At 38.3% G+C, this 18,869-nt stretch overlaps 2 protein-coding genes across 3 annotated transcripts in view; one reads left to right on the top strand and one right to left on the bottom strand.

The window, feature by feature from the left end:
* LOC140928401 (uncharacterized) overlaps nt 1-10,451 on the bottom strand; it is a 31,729-nt gene extending 21,278 nt beyond the window's left edge. For both annotated transcript variants that reach the window (XM_073378138.1, XM_073378139.1), the window contains exons 1-9: nt 10,149-10,451; nt 6,461-7,036; nt 5,204-5,932; nt 4,489-4,561; nt 3,710-3,911; nt 2,765-2,840; nt 2,068-2,163; nt 1,002-1,145; nt 326-579 (exon numbers count right to left, since the gene is read on the bottom strand). In XM_073378138.1, the coding sequence (XP_073234239.1) occupies nt 326-579; nt 1,002-1,145; nt 2,068-2,163; nt 2,765-2,840; nt 3,710-3,911; nt 4,489-4,561; nt 5,204-5,932; nt 6,461-7,036; nt 10,149-10,313 (2,315 nt within the window). In that variant the 5' untranslated portion in view covers nt 10,314-10,451. The remainder of the gene's footprint in view (nt 1-325; nt 580-1,001; nt 1,146-2,067; nt 2,164-2,764; nt 2,841-3,709; nt 3,912-4,488; nt 4,562-5,203; nt 5,933-6,460; nt 7,037-10,148) is intronic.
* A 298-nt stretch (nt 10,452-10,749) lies between these two features.
* Nucleotides 10,750-17,186, top strand: LOC140928404 (large ribosomal subunit protein uL3-like). Its single transcript, XM_073378142.1, has 7 exons — nt 10,750-11,225; nt 13,395-13,502; nt 13,823-13,922; nt 14,530-14,590; nt 15,398-15,509; nt 16,377-16,454; nt 16,848-17,186. The coding sequence occupies exons 1-7, from the start codon at nt 10,755-10,757 to the stop codon at nt 17,082-17,084; spliced, it is 1,167 nt and encodes a 388-aa protein (XP_073234243.1). The 5' UTR covers nt 10,750-10,754; the 3' UTR covers nt 17,085-17,186.
* The last annotated feature ends 1,683 nt before the right edge of the window (nt 17,187-18,869 follow it).

Genomic DNA, 18,869 nt, shown 5'->3' with positions numbered 1-18,869 from the left:
ATACCAACGTACTAAACACATTACGAGAGGAAACTACTGGCAATCTACGCAGTCGCTTTCTATAAGCTCATGGATAGTGAGTAGGGAGAGTTCGGGTGTACATTGATGTTGTGTAGCTCTCTAAGTAAGCTCTGGAAGAAGAGCAATCTCCTAAAATAGGCACCTGGAGTTGGGATTTGCCGTTCTTTGGTCGTCCTCTTTGGCTCTGTTTTGGACGGGCACCTCCCTACGAAGGAACTTGGCGCTGGACCCCAATATGGGAAAGACACAAGTGAGTTTCCTATAATATAACTTTTGTCAGGACTACAGCCATTTAAGCACTTACCCTAAAACTTTGTCAGCCCTCTGCTTCCACCACTGGCGATCATTTTGATAAGACGTCCATACATCCCACAGTTCATTCCGCAGCTCATCAAGCTGGACCTCCATTTGTACAATCTCACGCAATTTTTCACCCAGTTCTTGATCCTGCTCTGATATCTTGTCGTTTAGTTTTGTTATTTCAGCACCTCTTTCCTCCAGCTGCTTGTTTAAGAGCTTTTTATCTTGTTGTAAGTTGTCTACATTCTGATCCAGATCCTGTTAAACATGACAAGTATTTAAGAGTTAAGGATCCTTGGTTTAAGTAACTTACGCTACGTCGCGTTCACTCGGTTCCAGGCAAATTTGTACGTTTAGGTGTTCCGTTCACACGAAAGCAACTTAACCGCACGAAAATTCAAACGCCTAGCCGTTCAAAGTCCGTGTGAACAGAATGAAAATATATTGAACGAAGGGTCCGATTCTGAAATTTTTAACCAGTCAAAAATTCGTCCAGTGCCGTGCGAAAGTACCGTTAACTTTGCCCGTAGTTAATGGACTTGATACAGAGCTGTGAAATAGGTGAATTAAGATAGATGCCAGGGCTGTCAAAAAATTGTAACCCTTTCATTCCCAAAATTCTGGAGTCTGATGATGAAGTTCCATTCATATCTGAAAAATACGGTAAGGCGTTTACTCACTCTTCGTTTAACGATTGACTGTTCAAGACTTGTTTGAGTTTCTTTTAGTTCAAGTTCGGTGTTCTTGAGTCGACATTCCAACCTGTGCTTTTCCTCTTCGACATATTGTAGTTTTTTCTCCAGATGAGACTTAATGTCCAGTTCCTGCACCGAAGATACAAAACAAAAATGGTGATCAAAATACCAAAGAAAGACATAATTACTGTAGGTCAAGCATGCATACGTAAAAGAAAGAAAGAAGTAACCATGAAAGTTAACGAGATGTCTACTTCAGCCTACGTGGTACGCGTTCAATGAGAGAGGGCAAAGGGGAATTAAGGTGCTCGAGGAGCACGCGAGTCAGGGTTCCCTTTCCTCCTTACTCACCCTCCCCTCCCTTTTTCCATTTCCTCTTTAACACCTGCCACGCATGCCATGTTTATTTCGAGTACTGAGTCCCACCAAGAAATAACCAATTAGTAGAACGGAGGTGAAATAGAGAGGAGATTGTGTGACGTCACGTTTCAAAAATTTCTCAATCAAACCAGTGGGGAGCCTAAGCAACGACGACGGCGAGGGCAACGAGAACGGCAGAAAGCGGTAGGTTTACAACTTTGCACGTGCATCACGCCGTCGTCGCACGACTGCGACATGACACTTCTTAATTTCACGCACCCGCTTTATAGAGTAGGTGAATACGACACAATTTTTTTTTTTTTGTATAAAGTTACGATACTGTCCTTTCCGGTTCAACCCAGAAAATTTCGCCAACATTTGACAAATTAGTTCAGTGAAACTGAAAAAGATCGATGAAGTTTGAAAAAGTGCGAATGCACTTTAAAAGTGGCGTTTTCGGTTCGTTGCCATACAGAAATTTTGCTACCATGACAACAGCTTTTCCTCTCTATTTCCCGCGTCAAAGTCTTGAGGGTGACTACTTTTACCTCAGAATGAAAGTAAAACGTTAAATTAAATCTGTCATGGAGAGAAATGACGCGCAGACTTCATTGTTAGGGTGTGCGTAACAAGGACAAATGTAAGATGGAGTAATTATGCTACTTTGCTTATGGTTACAGACGCATTTTACCTTTTCTAGTTTAACTTTCTGCTCCTTCTCCGCATCCAAACTCTCTTTGATACTTTTCATGTTGGCTTCTTTCTCGCCAATAACATTTCTGGCAATCTATAAAACGTTTAATGATTGAATTAGCAAACACTCATATTCAACACGCCTAGCATTATTAAAAACAAACTCCCCCTATACCGACTGTAGCTATTACAGATTCGGACACATATTTTGCTCCCAATGTTACATAACTACTGACGTTATGACAGACATTGAGCGGCATCGTTCCGCATTTAGACACCATTAAAAATTTGTTTCTTTTGATTTTTACTATCGGCCTTACTTTTGCCCTTTTTTGTTCAATTAACGCTTCCCTTATTCCTCAGCAATCGAAATTCATTGATTGTCTCTTTCTTATGGTTCGCTTGTCAGTCTCGCGGCTATGAACAAGTTTGCTCAGCCAAGATATTTTGTACTCTAGAAGTGGCACTTAACAGCCAACGTAAATGCCTAGTATAAAAGAACTTGGGGGAAATTAGTCCTTAGAACCAGCATTTACGTTTCACTCTGATTTATTGGCTGTTCACTCTGACTGGTCACAACTTTAAAACCACAAGAATAGTTGAATCTCTCTGACAAAATTAAAGCTCGCAACCCGAAAGTGTCTGCAATAATGGAAGGACCGCAAAGACCCGTTTACTCTCTCTAAGATTCCCACCTGCAAGGTGTCCTTCACTTCAGCCAGTTCTAGATTTAACATCTGAATTTTTCGCCCTCTCTCCTGTGCTCTTGCCCTAATAATTGAATTAACAGCAACAATATATACATAAACAATGCTATGGCAAAAACAGATTTTTAACAACCCACCGTTATAGCGACAGGGTCTTGTAGGGTTTCAATATTTCATCAGTGCACGTGGCAATTGGCTGACTGAGAGATTCAGACGAAATATTTGCACCCTACAGATCAATGGACATGTATTCGAATCGCAGAGTTTTCCTAGACCAGCCAATTTTTGGAGCGATTTTGCTAAGAATTTGGGCTATCTTTAAATCGTTAATCATATGGTAATTGCCACTAGAGTTACAAAAAATTCTTATCCGGCAATGGAGCTGCCAGTGGTCGCTCAATTACATGGTATCAGAACAAATAAAAAACAACGATGTAAATTAAATTATTACGTTAAATTAGTAGACACTCTTGTGATGAATTCTGGGAAGGATGAAGCACTAACGTCAGCTGACAACGCGTTCCATACGGGGATTGATCTTACTTAAAAAGAGTGTTTGTAAGCATCAACTGAAGAGGATGGGAGAAAAGCGAGAGCAGAAAAAAAGTTCCTTACCCTTCCTTCCTATCCCCTACCCCTGTCTGCTTACAGAGATTACAGAATTGGTACGTATTTCACGATAACAGTTCAGGGCTAAAAAAAATTGAATTCAAGCCTATCCTTTTGGCAAGCACCTGTCAATTTTGCTTGAGCGGGGCCACTTTTCCCCCATCTTATTCAATGATTTTGTTAGAGGATGACTTTCCCGGTCTCTTCCCCATTGGGTAAGTAAGCTCTAAAAGTTACTTGCCCAGCAACAAAATCTACTTGTCCAACTGGACCGGACTTTTTGGTGCCTTGCAGTTAAGGAAATGAAGAGTGGAAGGTCCTTACTGTGCCATTCTGTGTTCATGTCGCTCTTCGTCCAAGTCTTTCCTGACTTGTTCTGTTTCCTCTTTCTGCAGTGCAATTGCTTCTTTGCTCTTCCTGAGATGATCTTTGAGTTCTTCTCTGTCGGCTTTGTATTCAAGAGCTCGGGTCAGCTTCTCTTTGTTTCTTGAAAGGTCACTCTTGAGTTTAGCAATCTCCTTCTCATCTATGATTAACATTCAGAGAAATAACAACAAAAGTTACCATTACTGGCGTCACACTGATACAGGGCTACATGAGCTTGATAAAAGTTTATCGTGTAACATATGCTCCACTAGTGCATTAAATAAAGTGACATTGCCTGCAGTCGAAACTTGAACCAAAATCATAAGGGCCATCAGGTTTGCCACGAGAAAAATTGTGTTAATGAGGGTGTTATATTTAAGCAAACTGACTTCAACACCATCAACTGTTGGAGAAACACTTCTAAAAACAATGTGAGAATCAAAATAGGGTCAAATTAACTTATGATGTGATGGAATCATCTTTAACCGGTAAAGCTCTGGAAAAGGGCTGGCCAAGTAAGGTTGTGTATCAAGGTTGCTAGGCAACTGGCAGACACCATTGAAATATATACATGTCACATAAAGGCCACTTGGGATTCCAAGGCCCTAAGTTATCCATGCACAAGAGAACTCCGACAAATTTTTAAACCTGGCTACACTTAGACTTGACTTACAAATATAAATTAAAGGAACTAACACTGACGTGTCTTAAAAATAGATGGTTATAGTCTGACATACTTTCTTTAATTGTATCTGTAGCTTCTTCATAGTCCGCCTTGTACTTTCCCAGCATATCCTCCCTCACACTGTACTGTAGAAACAAAGAAAATACAGGTAATCAGACTCAAGGTTATTATTATCTTAACTGTACCATTCAGATGTTCTACATGTAGCCATTTTAGAAACTTAACCTTAAGCAATGTTTCTTGAGAAATATCTGCTTCTTGGAAACCCATTTATATATGCATTTGGGTGGAGTAAGATGTGTGTTGTAAAGAATTAAAGAACGTATAATGGCAGAGCTAGATCATCTCCCCCAACTATCCTCTGCCCTTTCCAAACAACAGTCTATTTTTTCATAAATGTGATCCATTATACATTCTTAATCCTCAAGCCTCAAGAACTGTGGAAGGGGATTGGTATAAGCCAGACAGCCAACTCGGAACTCAATGTTCACATGTACTTGGTGAAAGATTTTAAGAGGCCCTGCCGGGGAGGGGGGGGGGGGGGGGTCCCATGTCACCCATCTGAATTTTAAAACGTCTCGTGTCAGCATTTATAAATGCTTGTTGCTTATTGACGGCTTTGCCATCACTGTCGCAATTTGGCAGAGGGAGGTTGTCCCTTGTTGCAATTTCATTTTACGTGCTGTCGCTACTTTTTGGGCCATGTCGCTTGTCGGAATTTACCCTCGCAGGGCCTCTTTTAATGATCATACTTAAGAAACACTTACCACTTTATCAACAGCTTCCAGAGCTTTAACAGCCTCTTCATAATCTGTTTTGATTTTCTTCTTTTCCTCATTGACCTTGATCACCTTCTCCTCCAATTCTCGGATTCTGTCCTGTAGTTTTTTGTTTGCATCCTGTGAAACTTTGTGATCTGAAATTCTCTTTTCAAGCAAAGTGTTCTTCTGCTGTAGAGTTGCTATCTCACTCCTAAGCTTCTGTACTGCACTATCATGGTGAGAACTAAGAGTCTGTGCATTACTAAGCTTAGCCTGAAGTTTTGAATTTTCTTGTGTGGCTTTCCGTTCATTCTCCTTTGTTCTTTTTAACTCCTCTTCTTTGTTTGCAACATCTTCCTGCAGCAGCTCCACTTGATTTTTTAACAGCTCAATCTCCTCTTGGAGGCTGCTTGTCAACTTTTCCTGCTCACGTAAAGATGACACTGATTTATTGACATCCTCAGAAGCTCCCTGAAGTCTTTGATCCTTTGCCCTATTTTCTGCTTCAGTTTTTTTCAACTTGTTCTCAAGATCCTGTATAGCTTCTCTTGATGAAGAAATTGCTTCTTGTTTCTCTTTCTTCAAATCCTCAATGTTCTCTTGCAGCTGTTGTTTTTCTTGTTGTAATTCTGTAATCAGCTTCTCTTTTTCTTCAACTATAGCTGCACTATTACCAGGATCACCAGACTGACTAGAAAGCTGCTCTCTGAGTTCTTCTTTCTCTCTGCTAAGCACCTGATAAGCAATCAATAATAAAGACGGATGAAAGATTAATGTTACAGTAATCTGTACTTATCACAGATTTAATGAGTGGTTTACTGACAAAATAGTAATTAAAACAGACTTCACCCTAAACTGAAGTGGTGATCTCAGGAAAGACTTTTTGGGTGTCTCCAGTATTGGGGTCCACTACATGTAGTTCTTCTGATAAAGGATGGTGGTTGCACATAGACTACCAACAACAATTAGACTTCTTTTTCTACTTCAGTCAAACTCTGCACTGATCCAACCTGAGACTAGATCACCAAACAAACTACAGAATACTGAATGATCACTAAGATTTCAAGTCTCTGAGTATGTGCAATTATAGTAGGTGGTGGTTTGAACAGCTAGGAATTTCTGCCCCTGACCCTCAGTGACAGCCCTCGAATACAAGGAGCCAATAACAGTATCATAGAGACCACTAAATTTTCCTGACGACAGCATCTGCGCTAAATTACTCGCACACCTCCTTACACGTTTATGTTTACCAACCGTAATTACCTGGGTTTTACTCCTTTCATCCTCAAGACTTTCTTCTAATGACATTTTCTCTTTCAATATATTTTCTACACGTTCTTTGTTTGCTTCATTTTCCTTTGATAAGCTGTCTATTTGACTTCTAAGTTCATCCACATCATCATAGTCATCTGACCTATTTTCATCAGTTTTCTTTTTCTTTGTCAATTTCTTTTTTCTCCTCTCTTCTCTCGCATCAGAATCCTCATCAGAACTGGAATCACTTAAAGTAGTGGACCCTTCAATTATTTCAATTTTAGGAACAGCAGTATTTGATTCATGTTCACCCTGAACAATTGTAGAGCTCTGCTCCTTCTCCTGATCAAAAGAAGATTCAAATGTCACTTTTGTCCTGTTTTCGTCTTGCAAGGGATTTGAAATTACGTTTGCATCAACTGAATCATAAAGATGATCACTCTGTGATGATTTAGATCTTCCAAGATCAGTTTGTTCATGTTGTTCTCCTGTTTCTACAGTTCCTGCACCCTGAGAGTTCTCTGCTTCAGGATCATTCCCAGCTTCCTTATCTGCTGTCCTGTCAACCTCCCCATTCACTGAACCCTAAATTCAATGCAACAAAAATATCATTATGTTACTAATGGGACCCCTTCATGAGCCCGGTTGACTGGGCCGGCCCAATTTCGGAGATCTCTCCTTATCACTAAATCCTTTGTAAAACTTTCAATGTGTTCATATGAGAGGGTGGGCTGGCTAGGTTTTTGGGATGAATTCTGGTAGCCCAGATGGCATCATCTTGCATTGCCTGCCGTATTTTCTATATCATATACGCATCCTAATTAAATTAAAGGATTTCTTCACTTCCATCGGCAGTATTACTGCTCAAAAAGCCAGGGACTTATCTTATGACTTAAGGACTTATGAAATAAAACCTGTGCCTGTCGTTAAGGACTTGGGTGTTCTTCTCGACACATGCCTCAGTTATAACCAACATATCACTGAGACTGCCTCGAAATGCCTTTTTAAATTGTACCAAATTAACAGAATCAAGCATCTCCTGGATAGGAAAACACTTTTGTTAGTAATAAATTCATTTGTCTTTAGTATAAACTCCAATATTGTTCAGCTGTCTAGAGTAATACCAGCAGCAGCAATATTGACAAGTTACAAAAAGTCCAAAACTTTGCTGGACGAATTATTCTGGGACTAAGAAAGTATGACCATATTTCGGATGGGTTGTGATCGTTGAAATGGCTTCCTATTAGAGAGAAACTCATTCTAAATGACGCTACTATGATGCACAAATGTATTAACAAGCTTGTTCCAGACTATCTTGCTGATATGTTTAAATCACGTTCTCAAGTCCATAATAGACAAACTCGATCATCTGGTGCTTTGGATATACCTTTATGTCGCCTGTCAACAGGGCAGTGCTCCTTTGCTTTCAGAGGAGCCAAACTCTGGAACTCCTTGAATGATAATATTAGGTCCTTAAAATGCCCCAGGAATTTTAGGCGTCATCTTGCAAATGTTTTATTAAGTTGATATATTTTTTGTAATTATAATATTATTGTACTTACATTCTTAATTAATTTATATAAATTTGTATTTTTTATTCTATTGAGCTGAAAAGCCCACTAGGGAGCATCAATAAAGTGTATGTATGTATGTATGTATGTATGTATGTATGTATGTATGTATGTATGTATGTATGTATGTATGTATGTATGTATGTATGTATGTATGTATGTATGTATGTATGTATGTATGTATGTATGTATGTATGTATGTATGTATGTATGTATGTATGTATGTATGTATGTATGTATGTATGTATGTATGTATGTATGTATGTATGTATGTATGTATGTATGTATGTATGTATGTATGTATGTATGTATGTATGTATGTATGTATGTATGTATGTATGTATGTATGTATGTATGTATGTATGTATGTATGTATGTATGTATGTATGTATGTATGTATGTATGTATGTATGTATGTATGTATGTATGTATGTATGTATGTATGTATGTATGTATGTATGTATGTATGTATGTATGTATGTATGTATGTATGTATGTATGTATGTATGTATGTATGTATGTATGTATGTATGTATGTATGTATGTATGTATGTATGTATGTATGTATGTATGTATGTATGTATGTATGTATGTATGTATGTATGTATGTATGTATGTATCCTATTTAATGTACTGCAATAATACAGCTTTAAGAATTGTCAAAGTCGTGAAAGTTAAAATTTTTGTGTTTCAGCTCGTATGCTTTGTTTCTTGAATTTTCAGCCAGAACACATCCCAAGATCTTTGGCCTTTTGTCATCTCGGAAACTGGGCTGAAATTTCTCATATGGAACCAAGGCAAAATTTGTCTTAGTAAACAGGTCAGCCCAGCCTGCCAGGCTCATGAGATGAGGCCCTTGTATTGCATTGTTTATTGTTAACTTAACCAGGGCTTGACTCATCGGTTATGGTTGAAGAGGTAAACCCTGGCCTAGGGGGAGTACCCCAGATTTTAAGTGACAGGGAAGATCAAAGGATTTTTTGGGGTTTAAATTCTTGATATCAGGATCTTTTTGGGTAGGAAAATTTTGGCATGTATTTTTTGGGGTAGCTTGATTTTAGGAGGGACTTTTTAGGGTATTCAGCATAACAATCTGAACATTCATGACAGTTCCTGTGTATCCCGGCTGCATAGTTCCGCCAATAAAGTAACGTACAGTAGTTCATAAAGCATGTAACAGAATATGTTCTTGAGTGTCTGGGGTGTTGTGACAATGATCACCAGATGTTAAATGTTAAAAACATTCCATTAAGTACGTACTGATGTTTCTATTTTTCGTGTTATTATCATTTACTGCTTTTTGGAAATTTTTATGGCTCGGAAATTCAGTATGGGATATTTGGGGGTAAAATTTTGGTCCAGGGATGTTTTTTGGGTTTTGTTTGAAGCTCTAAGAATTTTTTTGGGTATTGATTTTTGCCCCCATTCGATCATCTATGTCACTTGAAATCACGAGTACCCCCCCTGGGTCCCCTGGGCTACTGTAAGTACAAAAATTGAGCTAGCTCATTTAATCGGGTGCAATAACTTACAGAGTCACAGTTATAGTTAATTAAAGAACAAGATCACTCTAGACACTCCATTTTTAAAAATCAATAGAGTTGACTGATAGACTGAGAGGGCAAATCAATAGTTATTGTTGGACTGGTTGAATTTTTTCTTTAGTCTAAATAATATTTCCTTTGTTTCAAGGCATAACCATACCCACAAACGAAAGAAAATAAAATTCAAACCAAGGACGGACTTGAACCATAACATACATATTAAAACATCCTTTAACCTTTACAGTACTGTAAACTGAAACCAAATTAACAATCATAGCTCTTCACAATGTTAGACTCTTTGCACAAATTACATGTAAGCTTATATTTTTGGAGACCATAGTAAGACACTAGTACGAGTAACACCACCAAACATTTTCCTACACAGAGCCCAGAGCAATCGGCTATCAAAGTTGAGCTAAAGGTCGTTTAGCAAATAAAACTTGTTTACCGAAGCACTCTTTTCAAATGGTTGCTCTGTTGACATGACATTTTGAAACTTGACCACTACAGAATACCACAAATACAATACCACAAAATAAAAACAATACATTATTCAATATCAACAAAAAGTTACTACGTTACCTGGTTATCGTTGCTAGATGGAACTTCACTCATAGCCGCTTCAATAGCTTTTTCGACCAAATCTCCTGCGAACACCAAGAAGTCAACTTTGATACCAGCGTCAGTCAGCTTATTTCGTTCCGCATTCGAATCAGCATCGGCGTATTCTGCCATCGAGGTTTTCATCTCGGAGACAAAGCTTATCGTTAACTGGAGTCATCTTCTTTGAACAGCTTCACGGGTAAAACAGACCTAATTTTCCTATTCACTAACTACTTATCATGTCACAGAATGCCTAACTGTTTTGTGAATCCTTGCGGAGTTGCGGTCGCTTAGTAACCGCCTTTTGTTCTCCTTGGCGCCAAGCCCGGGTTTTCTCGAATCATCAATCACTAATCAATAGTATTTCCAGTTGTAAATGGTAAATAATTCGTAAAATTATCTAAACGATTACACTCCACACTTCAGGTTACTTCCATCAACAGTATAAAAAACGAAAAGAGCACTAAGTTAAAAGTTGAGGTTTAAACTTTCATCTGTGACTTCGTAGGAAAGTCAAATAACCCACCCTTCCCTAGTGCTATAAGCCATACGAAACGAAAGAAGCCTGGGGTTGACACATCCATCATGGCGGCCTCTCGAGTGCCGCATTGCTTGAAATGGACTTTTCAGACTTTTAGGATTTTGTCTACTAGTTATTCGCCATTCAACAGAATAAGGACTCCATATTTAAACAAAAGCATTTTGAGGACAATAATCTCTGCGCAAAAACGACTGTATTGTGCTAATGCGGGATCAGACGATGCAGAAACAAATGGCGTACAAGGCTCATCTCCGAGGAACCTATTGGAAGTGTATCAGAACGATCCTTCTTTGCTCCATGGACCTAGGGACGCTTTAAAACCTCTAACAGAGGAATACGTCGAAAAAGAGTTACAGAAATCCAGAGGGGTGCGTTTTAGACGCCCTGTAAAGATTAACCCTGATAAAGTTGGATGGACTACTGGCTCTAAGAGAGTGGGAACTATTGGTATTAAGCTAGGCATGTCAGCGCTCTGGCTTAAGGATGGAAGGAGAATGCCAGTAACTTTACTTCAGGTATAACATATAAAAGCATCTTAGGAACTATTGATGATTGAGGTCTTTGTGAATCCCAGACTTGCCAACTCGCAAAAGGCAAGAATTTTAAGATTCTAGAGCTGGGAAAAGTAGCGAGTAATGAAAAAAATAGGGAGATGTCCCAAATTTTCTAGTGGAAGGACTTTCAGTAGGGATAATGGGTATTTCAAGCACGTACAATGGAACTTCAATATAACGAACCTCTATATAACAAAGTCCTGGGTATAACAAATGATTTTCTTTACCCCAGCAATAGTAAAATATGAGAAAAAGAATCTCCTTATAACAAAACATCGTCATAGCAAGCAAATTTCACCAGTCCCTTGCCCTTCGTTATAGCGAGGTTCCACTGTATAAGGAACATGTTTACACATGCTTGTTGGCAGTCGTCTTGAAATGAGATAGTAAGGTTTATTTTAACAATGAGTCTGCGCATTTGGTGGCAATGACAAGTACCTTCAAGTCATGGGAGGATGAAGAATATAAAGAATGCATCAAGTTGCAGTGTTCAATCTAGGCCGTGTTTTTGCGTCATTGACGTGAAATATTCTATTCAGATGCAAAATGAAATTATCGTGGAATCATACTGACATACAAAAAAGTTACCTCATAAATTAGTTCTTGCAAAGCAGCAGGTAATAATAGAAGTAAATTTTAAAAATAGGTGTGCTTACTAGCCTAAAATGAGGCTGTGTGCGAAATGACTGTCATTTCAGACTATGTGCTTACGAGTAGTTTTTGTGTTAGGCGTCGTTCCAGGTAATTCCAGGAGAGACTAGAGTATACATTTCAACTTTCCACACACATTACTTTGCCGATTGATTCACGCTTCATTTGTTGACGTTGTTCTTTTGTTTTCGTTTCATTATGAAATGACAACAAAAGCTAAGTTCATTTTTTAAGCCAAAGAGAATGGCAGTTGAACCTGAAAGGCATGAAGATGGGCTGGATAAGGATGGTGGGGAAGCTGGAGAAGTTAGTTCAGTGATATGTCAGCTGATGTTCAAAGTTTTAATATTATAGTTTGACCCAGACCATTTTTGAAATGACCGAATTTAAAATACATTGTGGGACACATGACCCACTTTGACTAATTTCTAGATTGAATGCTGAAGTTGGCAATTCAAATGTTTGCTAATCAAATGTAACCACCAAGTGTTTTCTTCGGATCCTAGGGGGGAATACCCCTGGGAATTCTTGGTGGGGGTGTGCCGCCCATTTGTCCAAACTCTGACCCTATTTCAGACCAAAAAATGTCATTGTCCACACCCGTTTTTAGACCTGTTGTTCAATAACTACCAGGCGGGCAGTTATTTCTTCCCCTCTCTGATTCTCTTAAAATATCAGTATCTAGGGCCCATTTCTTAAATGTCCTAGGAACTCTTCATGCCTGAGAGCTCAAGACTGAGGTTTCAATAGTTTTGCAGATGACATGCTAAAACTAATTTCTCAGTTAGCCAAACATAATGGACTATTTTCTGAGCTTGGGCCAGCACTTTTAGTCTTAAGATTTTGATCTTATATTAGGCTTATCAGTTTTCAGGACTTTGGAAAACCATATCCGTCTAAAGAGTTTACATGTTCATGAAAGTAATCTTGAGTACTAGTGCTTCCTTCCCAAAATTCCATGCTGTTTATATGTAACAGGTATTAGATCTCACAGGACTAGTAGCATTAAGATGAATCCACCAGGAAACTGAGTAATTTTAATATCAGTGGACAAAAACTTTGTACCAGAATAATTTGTAGAATATTGCATTCTGTTTTACATTTTTCAAGGACTAAAGATGTAATTTATCATCTGTAATAATACCAAAGAAAATGTCTCATGGGGGTAGAAAATAAATGTCAAATTTCACAAGAATTTTGAAAACACAGGTAAAATTCTAAAAATTTCATGACCTGTAAGATGTCATTTTGTAAAATTTGACATTTATTTTCTCTGGCTCCCATAAGAAATTTAGTTTGGTGTTATTACAGATGACTTTATATTACATCTTTAGCAATTGAAAAATGTAAAAACGAATGTGATATGCTTTAAATTATTCCAGTACAAGGTTTTTGTCTCCTGAAAATTAATATTACTCAATTTCCTGATGGATTCTGTCTTAATACATTTTTCTTGGGAAAATATTTGCATAAATGAAGATCAAAGACTGTCAAGTTGTTCAAGCCAGGATAAGCAGGGAACATGGGGGTAATGACCACAAAACAGAGCTGCAAGTTGGATCTTTGGATGAAACTCAACTGTACAAGGTGATAAAAACTGTGTTGCTTCATAATATTAAATATGTTTTAGCTATCACTGGTAGTTTCTTGTTAAAAGTACCATGATTCTTAGTTATTGCCAAAATGTCAAGTACATGTTTAGCCTGATATTAAGGGTATATCTATATTTTTAACATACAGTAAACCTTCTTTGATATATGCATTGTTATAGGGTACAGAAATTGCACCAAGTGGTCCTGTAGTATAACTGTGCATTAGTTGACGTGTCCATGTTATGGTCAGGAGAACTTACACTATATTCAATGCTGATGTTACATTTGAGTTTCATTTTATTTTATAATTTGCAGGTAAAGAAGGCTCAGTTTGGTCACTTTAAAAAGTATGGAGTTAATCCAAAGAAAAAGATGAAGAGTTTCCTTGTAACTAGAAATGCACTTCTTCACCCAGGTAAGAAAGCTATAGACACGATTGACAAAAAAAAAAAAGTTAGAATGTTTCAGATGAGACGACTGCAACATCTGTCTTCTTTACGTTATTTATCAATAAATTGCAGTAGGCTTGGTAACAGCAGTGATGGTGCCACTAGCAAGGCCTTCTTAGGAGGGGGCAAGGGGGTATGCGTAACCTAGTCTGAATTTCAAAACCTGTCATCTTGCATCTTGAGGAAGAAGTCATGTCCCTGTCAATATTTTTCTATTTTATCTGTCCTCATCACTATTCTAGTTTCAGCCGGCCTTTAATTTAGTTGTCGCCATTTCATCTGTCTCATGTCACTGTTTGAAGGCCATGTCGCTTGTCAGAATTTTCTGTAACAGGGGCTCACAGGAAGTCACTATAAGCCCTTTAATGGGTTTTATTACTGTAACTGACAAGTTTAACTCATGTATGTGTGTTGTTATGTCTGATGTGGGAAATGAAAACAGACATGGGCACAGACCAGGTCACTGGTGAGTTTAAATGGCAGTGGGGGTTCCCTTAAGTCCACCTCTCATTTTAATTGTTTTCTTTTCTCTAATTTGTTAATTGTCATTATTTAATTTTGTTTTTCCGCTAGGAACTCCTCTTTATGCTGCTCACTACTATCCAGGACAATTTGTTAAAATACAAGGCATCACGTATGATACCCCCAAAGTTGTTTTATTTTAAAAGATAATAATCATAGTAGCCTTCTTGCAGTTGTTGTTCTAGGAGTTTTTACTACAGAGTCATCACGAGATTAATCATTTGATCTGTAAAGCAGTTCCCATTTTGTTCTCAATTTTTACCTCATTTTGTTTTAGTTCTTTAAATCTCATCATCTTATGATATCTTCCATATTAGTTGTACTGTTATATATGCGGAATTAGGGGTGGGTCCAGGGGGCCCTGGCCCCCCCGTTTGTGCAGGAATTTTTTTTTTTTGTAAACGTGTGTTGGATGGTACTTCGAGCTTTGTTACTTAAGTATATCTTCTTTAATAAACATTGTTAATAAGAAAATATATCAAACATTTTCTTTGCCAGGAGGTTGTGCTCTCGCCACTATTGCTTCGGCCCCTGCTAGCATAAATTATTTCTTTGACCACAACCACACCTGTGGTTTATTAAATATTTCAGCATTACATGTTCAATATGGAAATATCCAGGCATTTGCTAAATTTAAGCGTCCAGAATGCACCAGATTGCATCTCAGAGAACTTCAATCTCAAAAATTTTCCCATGCACTCAAAACTCCCCAGAAAAGTGCGCCATTTGCAGTCCTGATGGGCACTATCACGCCCATATTGCCACTGTATACTATATCTCTAGGCCCACTCTAGCACAAAATCCTCTGTCCACCCCTGATAGGAACAATTTTACGTACTCAAAAGGTTGGGCAGTCTGAGTATATATCAGGCCATAAGGAATCCCTTATTCTTAAACTCTTCCCCACATTATCACACAGAAAAGACCGAGGTTTTCAAGGTGTTATGAAGAGATGGAAGATGAAAGGTCAACCTGCATCACATGGTCAAACAAAGACACATAGAAAAATGGGAGCTACTGGAGGTGGAACGGTATGTACCACATTACTGAAATTATCCATAAAATAATGCTAGGGGAGATGGTTAGTTAGGTATTCGAAAGGACGTTTTGTAGCTACTTTTGTGATGAGGTGATAAAATGTTGCAACACATCATATACTCCAGGAGTAGAATTGTACAGGGAAGCCACTGGCAGAGAAGGTAAGTACCCCCATGGTTAACTTTAAAACTGTTTCAAGGTAACAAAGGTATGAATGGCATAGGAAAATAGAAGCTTACGGCTGTCACTAAAATTTCAACTTGCCCAGCTGATATATGCAATTTATTAACTAGTAGGCAAGGAATTAAATGTTTAGGAAGTTCTTTTGGTTTTATTTTTCTTTTGTTTTCTATGAAAATACCTGGGGGTGATGTTCATAGTAGCAAGGGGATATCCCCGTCCCCATCTCAGCATGTGTCCTAAGGGTACAAAATACACTCCTCTGCAACAGGGTAATAATGGTATCAGGTATTTCATCACAGCATGAGTAGAAGAAATTAATGTTTGTTCTGTTTTAAGTTATAATGGATCCCGACAATTAGTGGCTCCTTTGGCCAACTAAGTCCTATTGCAACAGTCTTTAACAAAAATGGTTGCCAAAAATTATACAATAATTGTATAATTTTTATTGTTTGGCAAAATTTGCTGAATTGCCATTGGACTACTGCGGTTATGTCTGTTCATCTATGTAACTAATGTCAGTCAAACCTAATATATTACATAGCCAACCTTTATATAGCAGCCAGTTAGCAGAGTGTGTCCCTGTTAACAATGTAAACAGCACTTTTTTTGACAAGCCGCTTATGCTTTCCTTGAGGATGGCAACTCAACTGATGATCAAATGCAATGTCTTTTTCCAGGATCCAGGAAGAATTTGGCCAGGAAAAAGGATGGCTGGTCACATGGGAAACAAGAATTGCACAAAATTTGCTGTTAGGGTAAGTGTGAGTATTTTCACAGATAGCATACTAGTGTAAAACCAGTTAAGACCAAAACGTGCGTTCAAACGTGTGTTACAATATTAATTTGAATACATTATGTTCATCAGTTGTAAGGAGAAGGAAAACCGTTCAACAAAAATCGGGTGCTTACAGGGGAAAAGATACCTGTACTGCATTATTTAAGTTATGGCATGTCATATTAGTAAATTTTGGATTTTGAAATAAGGTTTTGACAACAAAGCTCAACACTTTAAAGGTAAAAGTGACGGAAGTTAAATTTCTTTCATTTGTAATATTTTCATTACTATGCTTTTGACGCAACATTTTGATACTTTTTTTCCCTTGTCTTGTTTCGTCACTTAATGAGCATCATTAATTTTCGCCTTTTAGATTCTACGCATCAACACTAAGTACAATGTCTTGTACATAAAGGGAGAATGTCCAGGGGAGAAAGGAGGCTTTATAGTGATCAGTGATGCTTGGAAGAAGCATGATCGACCCCCACCCTTCCCTACTTACTTTCCAGATCCTGAGAACCCCCTCCCCGAGGATTTGTACGCGGATGATGTGCAACATTTTGACCAGACGATTTATTTCAGCAAAGACAAGAAGAGTGGAAGGGCATAGGGAGTCTTCTAAGTGTTGTTTAGAACGAAAAAAGATTGTGTTCATAAATTTGGCGAGGGAGTTGAGAGGTGATTACGTATTCAATCATTTACTGTAATCGTTTGTGCAACGCCAAGGAAATGATGTGAAAAATGAAATAAAATACATTGTATTAAAGGCTGCGACTTCTTGATCCTGTTTATTTAGTATTAAGGCGAAGCAACGCGGCGGCCATCGCTTTGGAAAAGACTGAAGGAGGTTAAACAAGAATCGCCGAAAGGCGATTTTAACTGGGCTGCCGGGGGGCGATTTTTTTCTGAGGGGAGGGGGCGGCTGTACGCACTCAGGCTACCAGAACACCTCGTCGCCGACCATTACGTCGCATAGAATCTCATGTTAGAGTGAAACATAAACTCATTTGAACGTTGTACCCTTTAGAAGACTTTCGTAACAAGAATAATGAGTACCATTTTTAAGTTGTATAGTAACTTTTAAATTCCACCATTATGAATTAAAACAAGTAAGTTAGCCATTCTAAGCAGGAAACCAGTTGCATTATTTTCACACACTCCTTCCCCAATCCCTCTGCCCTCCAAAATATATCGTGACAGTATAACGTCACTATTTTGACTAAACCGGAAATTCCAAAAATTATTGTCGTTCTACGGGTCATAAAAAGCGACAGGGTCAGCTATACTGTTAACAAGCAGTACATTTCTCAATTCTGGTTCTTAAAACTAACAAAGCAAATTACATTTCAGTTTTGTTTTGACTATAAGATTGCGTTTAAAGCCTTCCTATAAGCTGTCCAAGTGAATATATGTATATATATTTTTGTGGACGTGACGATCTACAATGAGCACATTCTTTTCCTGTAAGGCATGACTTTTCACACTCAGAGCAAGATGAATCGCAATGAGAGACATTGGCCGTCACATTTTAAACGGTTTAAACTTCAACATAAAGCGAAGAGAAACCTCGAAAGCGATCCATCCTACCATCTTTTGAAGAAGGCTGAAAATAAGTGCCAGTGATAGCTTGAGGGCCGTCTTTATTCAATACATGTACACACACACACATACTTTAGCTACACACAGAGAGATTTACAATCACGTTTTGGAAGGGAAAAAACTCATGAAAAAGTTTAAACTTCAACAAAAAGTGAAGAAAAACCCCAAAAGTTACTCATCGTAGCATCTTTTGAAGGAGACGATGAAATGCGCAGTACGCTAGCTTCAAACACATCTTCATTTAATGGCTGCCTTCGATTAACAATCGTTACTAAGTTAATAATTGATAGTGTTCATTTTAAGGACAGAAATCCCCGGGGGGTGGGGGTACTCTCTTACATTGACCTTATAGATATTGCTCTGAAAAAGTGAAAAGATTAGGAGAGCCCGACAGCAAACCGCCACTACGACTTCCTAGAAATACTCACCCCCGCCCCGAGAAGAAAATGGAACGTATTTCATAAACTGGGTTGGCCATAGGCAGGCCAGTTAACAAGCGATGGACATGGGGTTGCGTAACATGTCCCCCAGGACCACATACCGCACCCCGAATGTTAAAATCAAATATTATAGGGGGCATTATAGGGCATTGTAAGCGAGTCGCCCAGCAAAAATGTTCGTGCGTTTGATGTTTTCATACAGAGACAAAGTAACAAAAATAAATGAAAACCCACAAAAATAGTTCATTCGGTCCCTAATATACTACTTTCCATTATATTAAAGTCGCTCGACAGTAACAACCATTTTCCTTTTTTTGCGCAAGAGTCACTCAACATTTAAATGATCAACACACTTA

The sequence above is a fragment of the Porites lutea genome, chromosome 2 (assembly GCF_958299795.1).
Source record: "Porites lutea chromosome 2, jaPorLute2.1, whole genome shotgun sequence".
NCBI classification, from domain to species: Eukaryota; Metazoa; Cnidaria; class Anthozoa; order Scleractinia; family Poritidae; genus Porites; species Porites lutea.
This window is presented reverse-complemented; position numbering and strand designations above follow the sequence as displayed.

What these genes read in the sequence shown, in the direction of transcription:
- LOC140928404 (XM_073378142.1), top strand. Translation starts at nt 10,755, where the DNA reads ATGGCGGCCTCTCGAGTGCCGCATTGCTTGAAATGGACTTTTCAGACT. An exon ending in TGCCAGTAACTTTACTTCAG is followed by an intron (nt 11,226 to 13,394) that starts GTATAACATATA and finishes GCATAAATGAAG; the next exon opens with ATCAAAGACTGTCAAGTTGT. An exon ending in GCACAAAATTTGCTGTTAGG is followed by an intron (nt 16,455 to 16,847) that starts GTAAGTGTGAGT and finishes TTCGCCTTTTAG; the next exon opens with ATTCTACGCATCAACACTAA.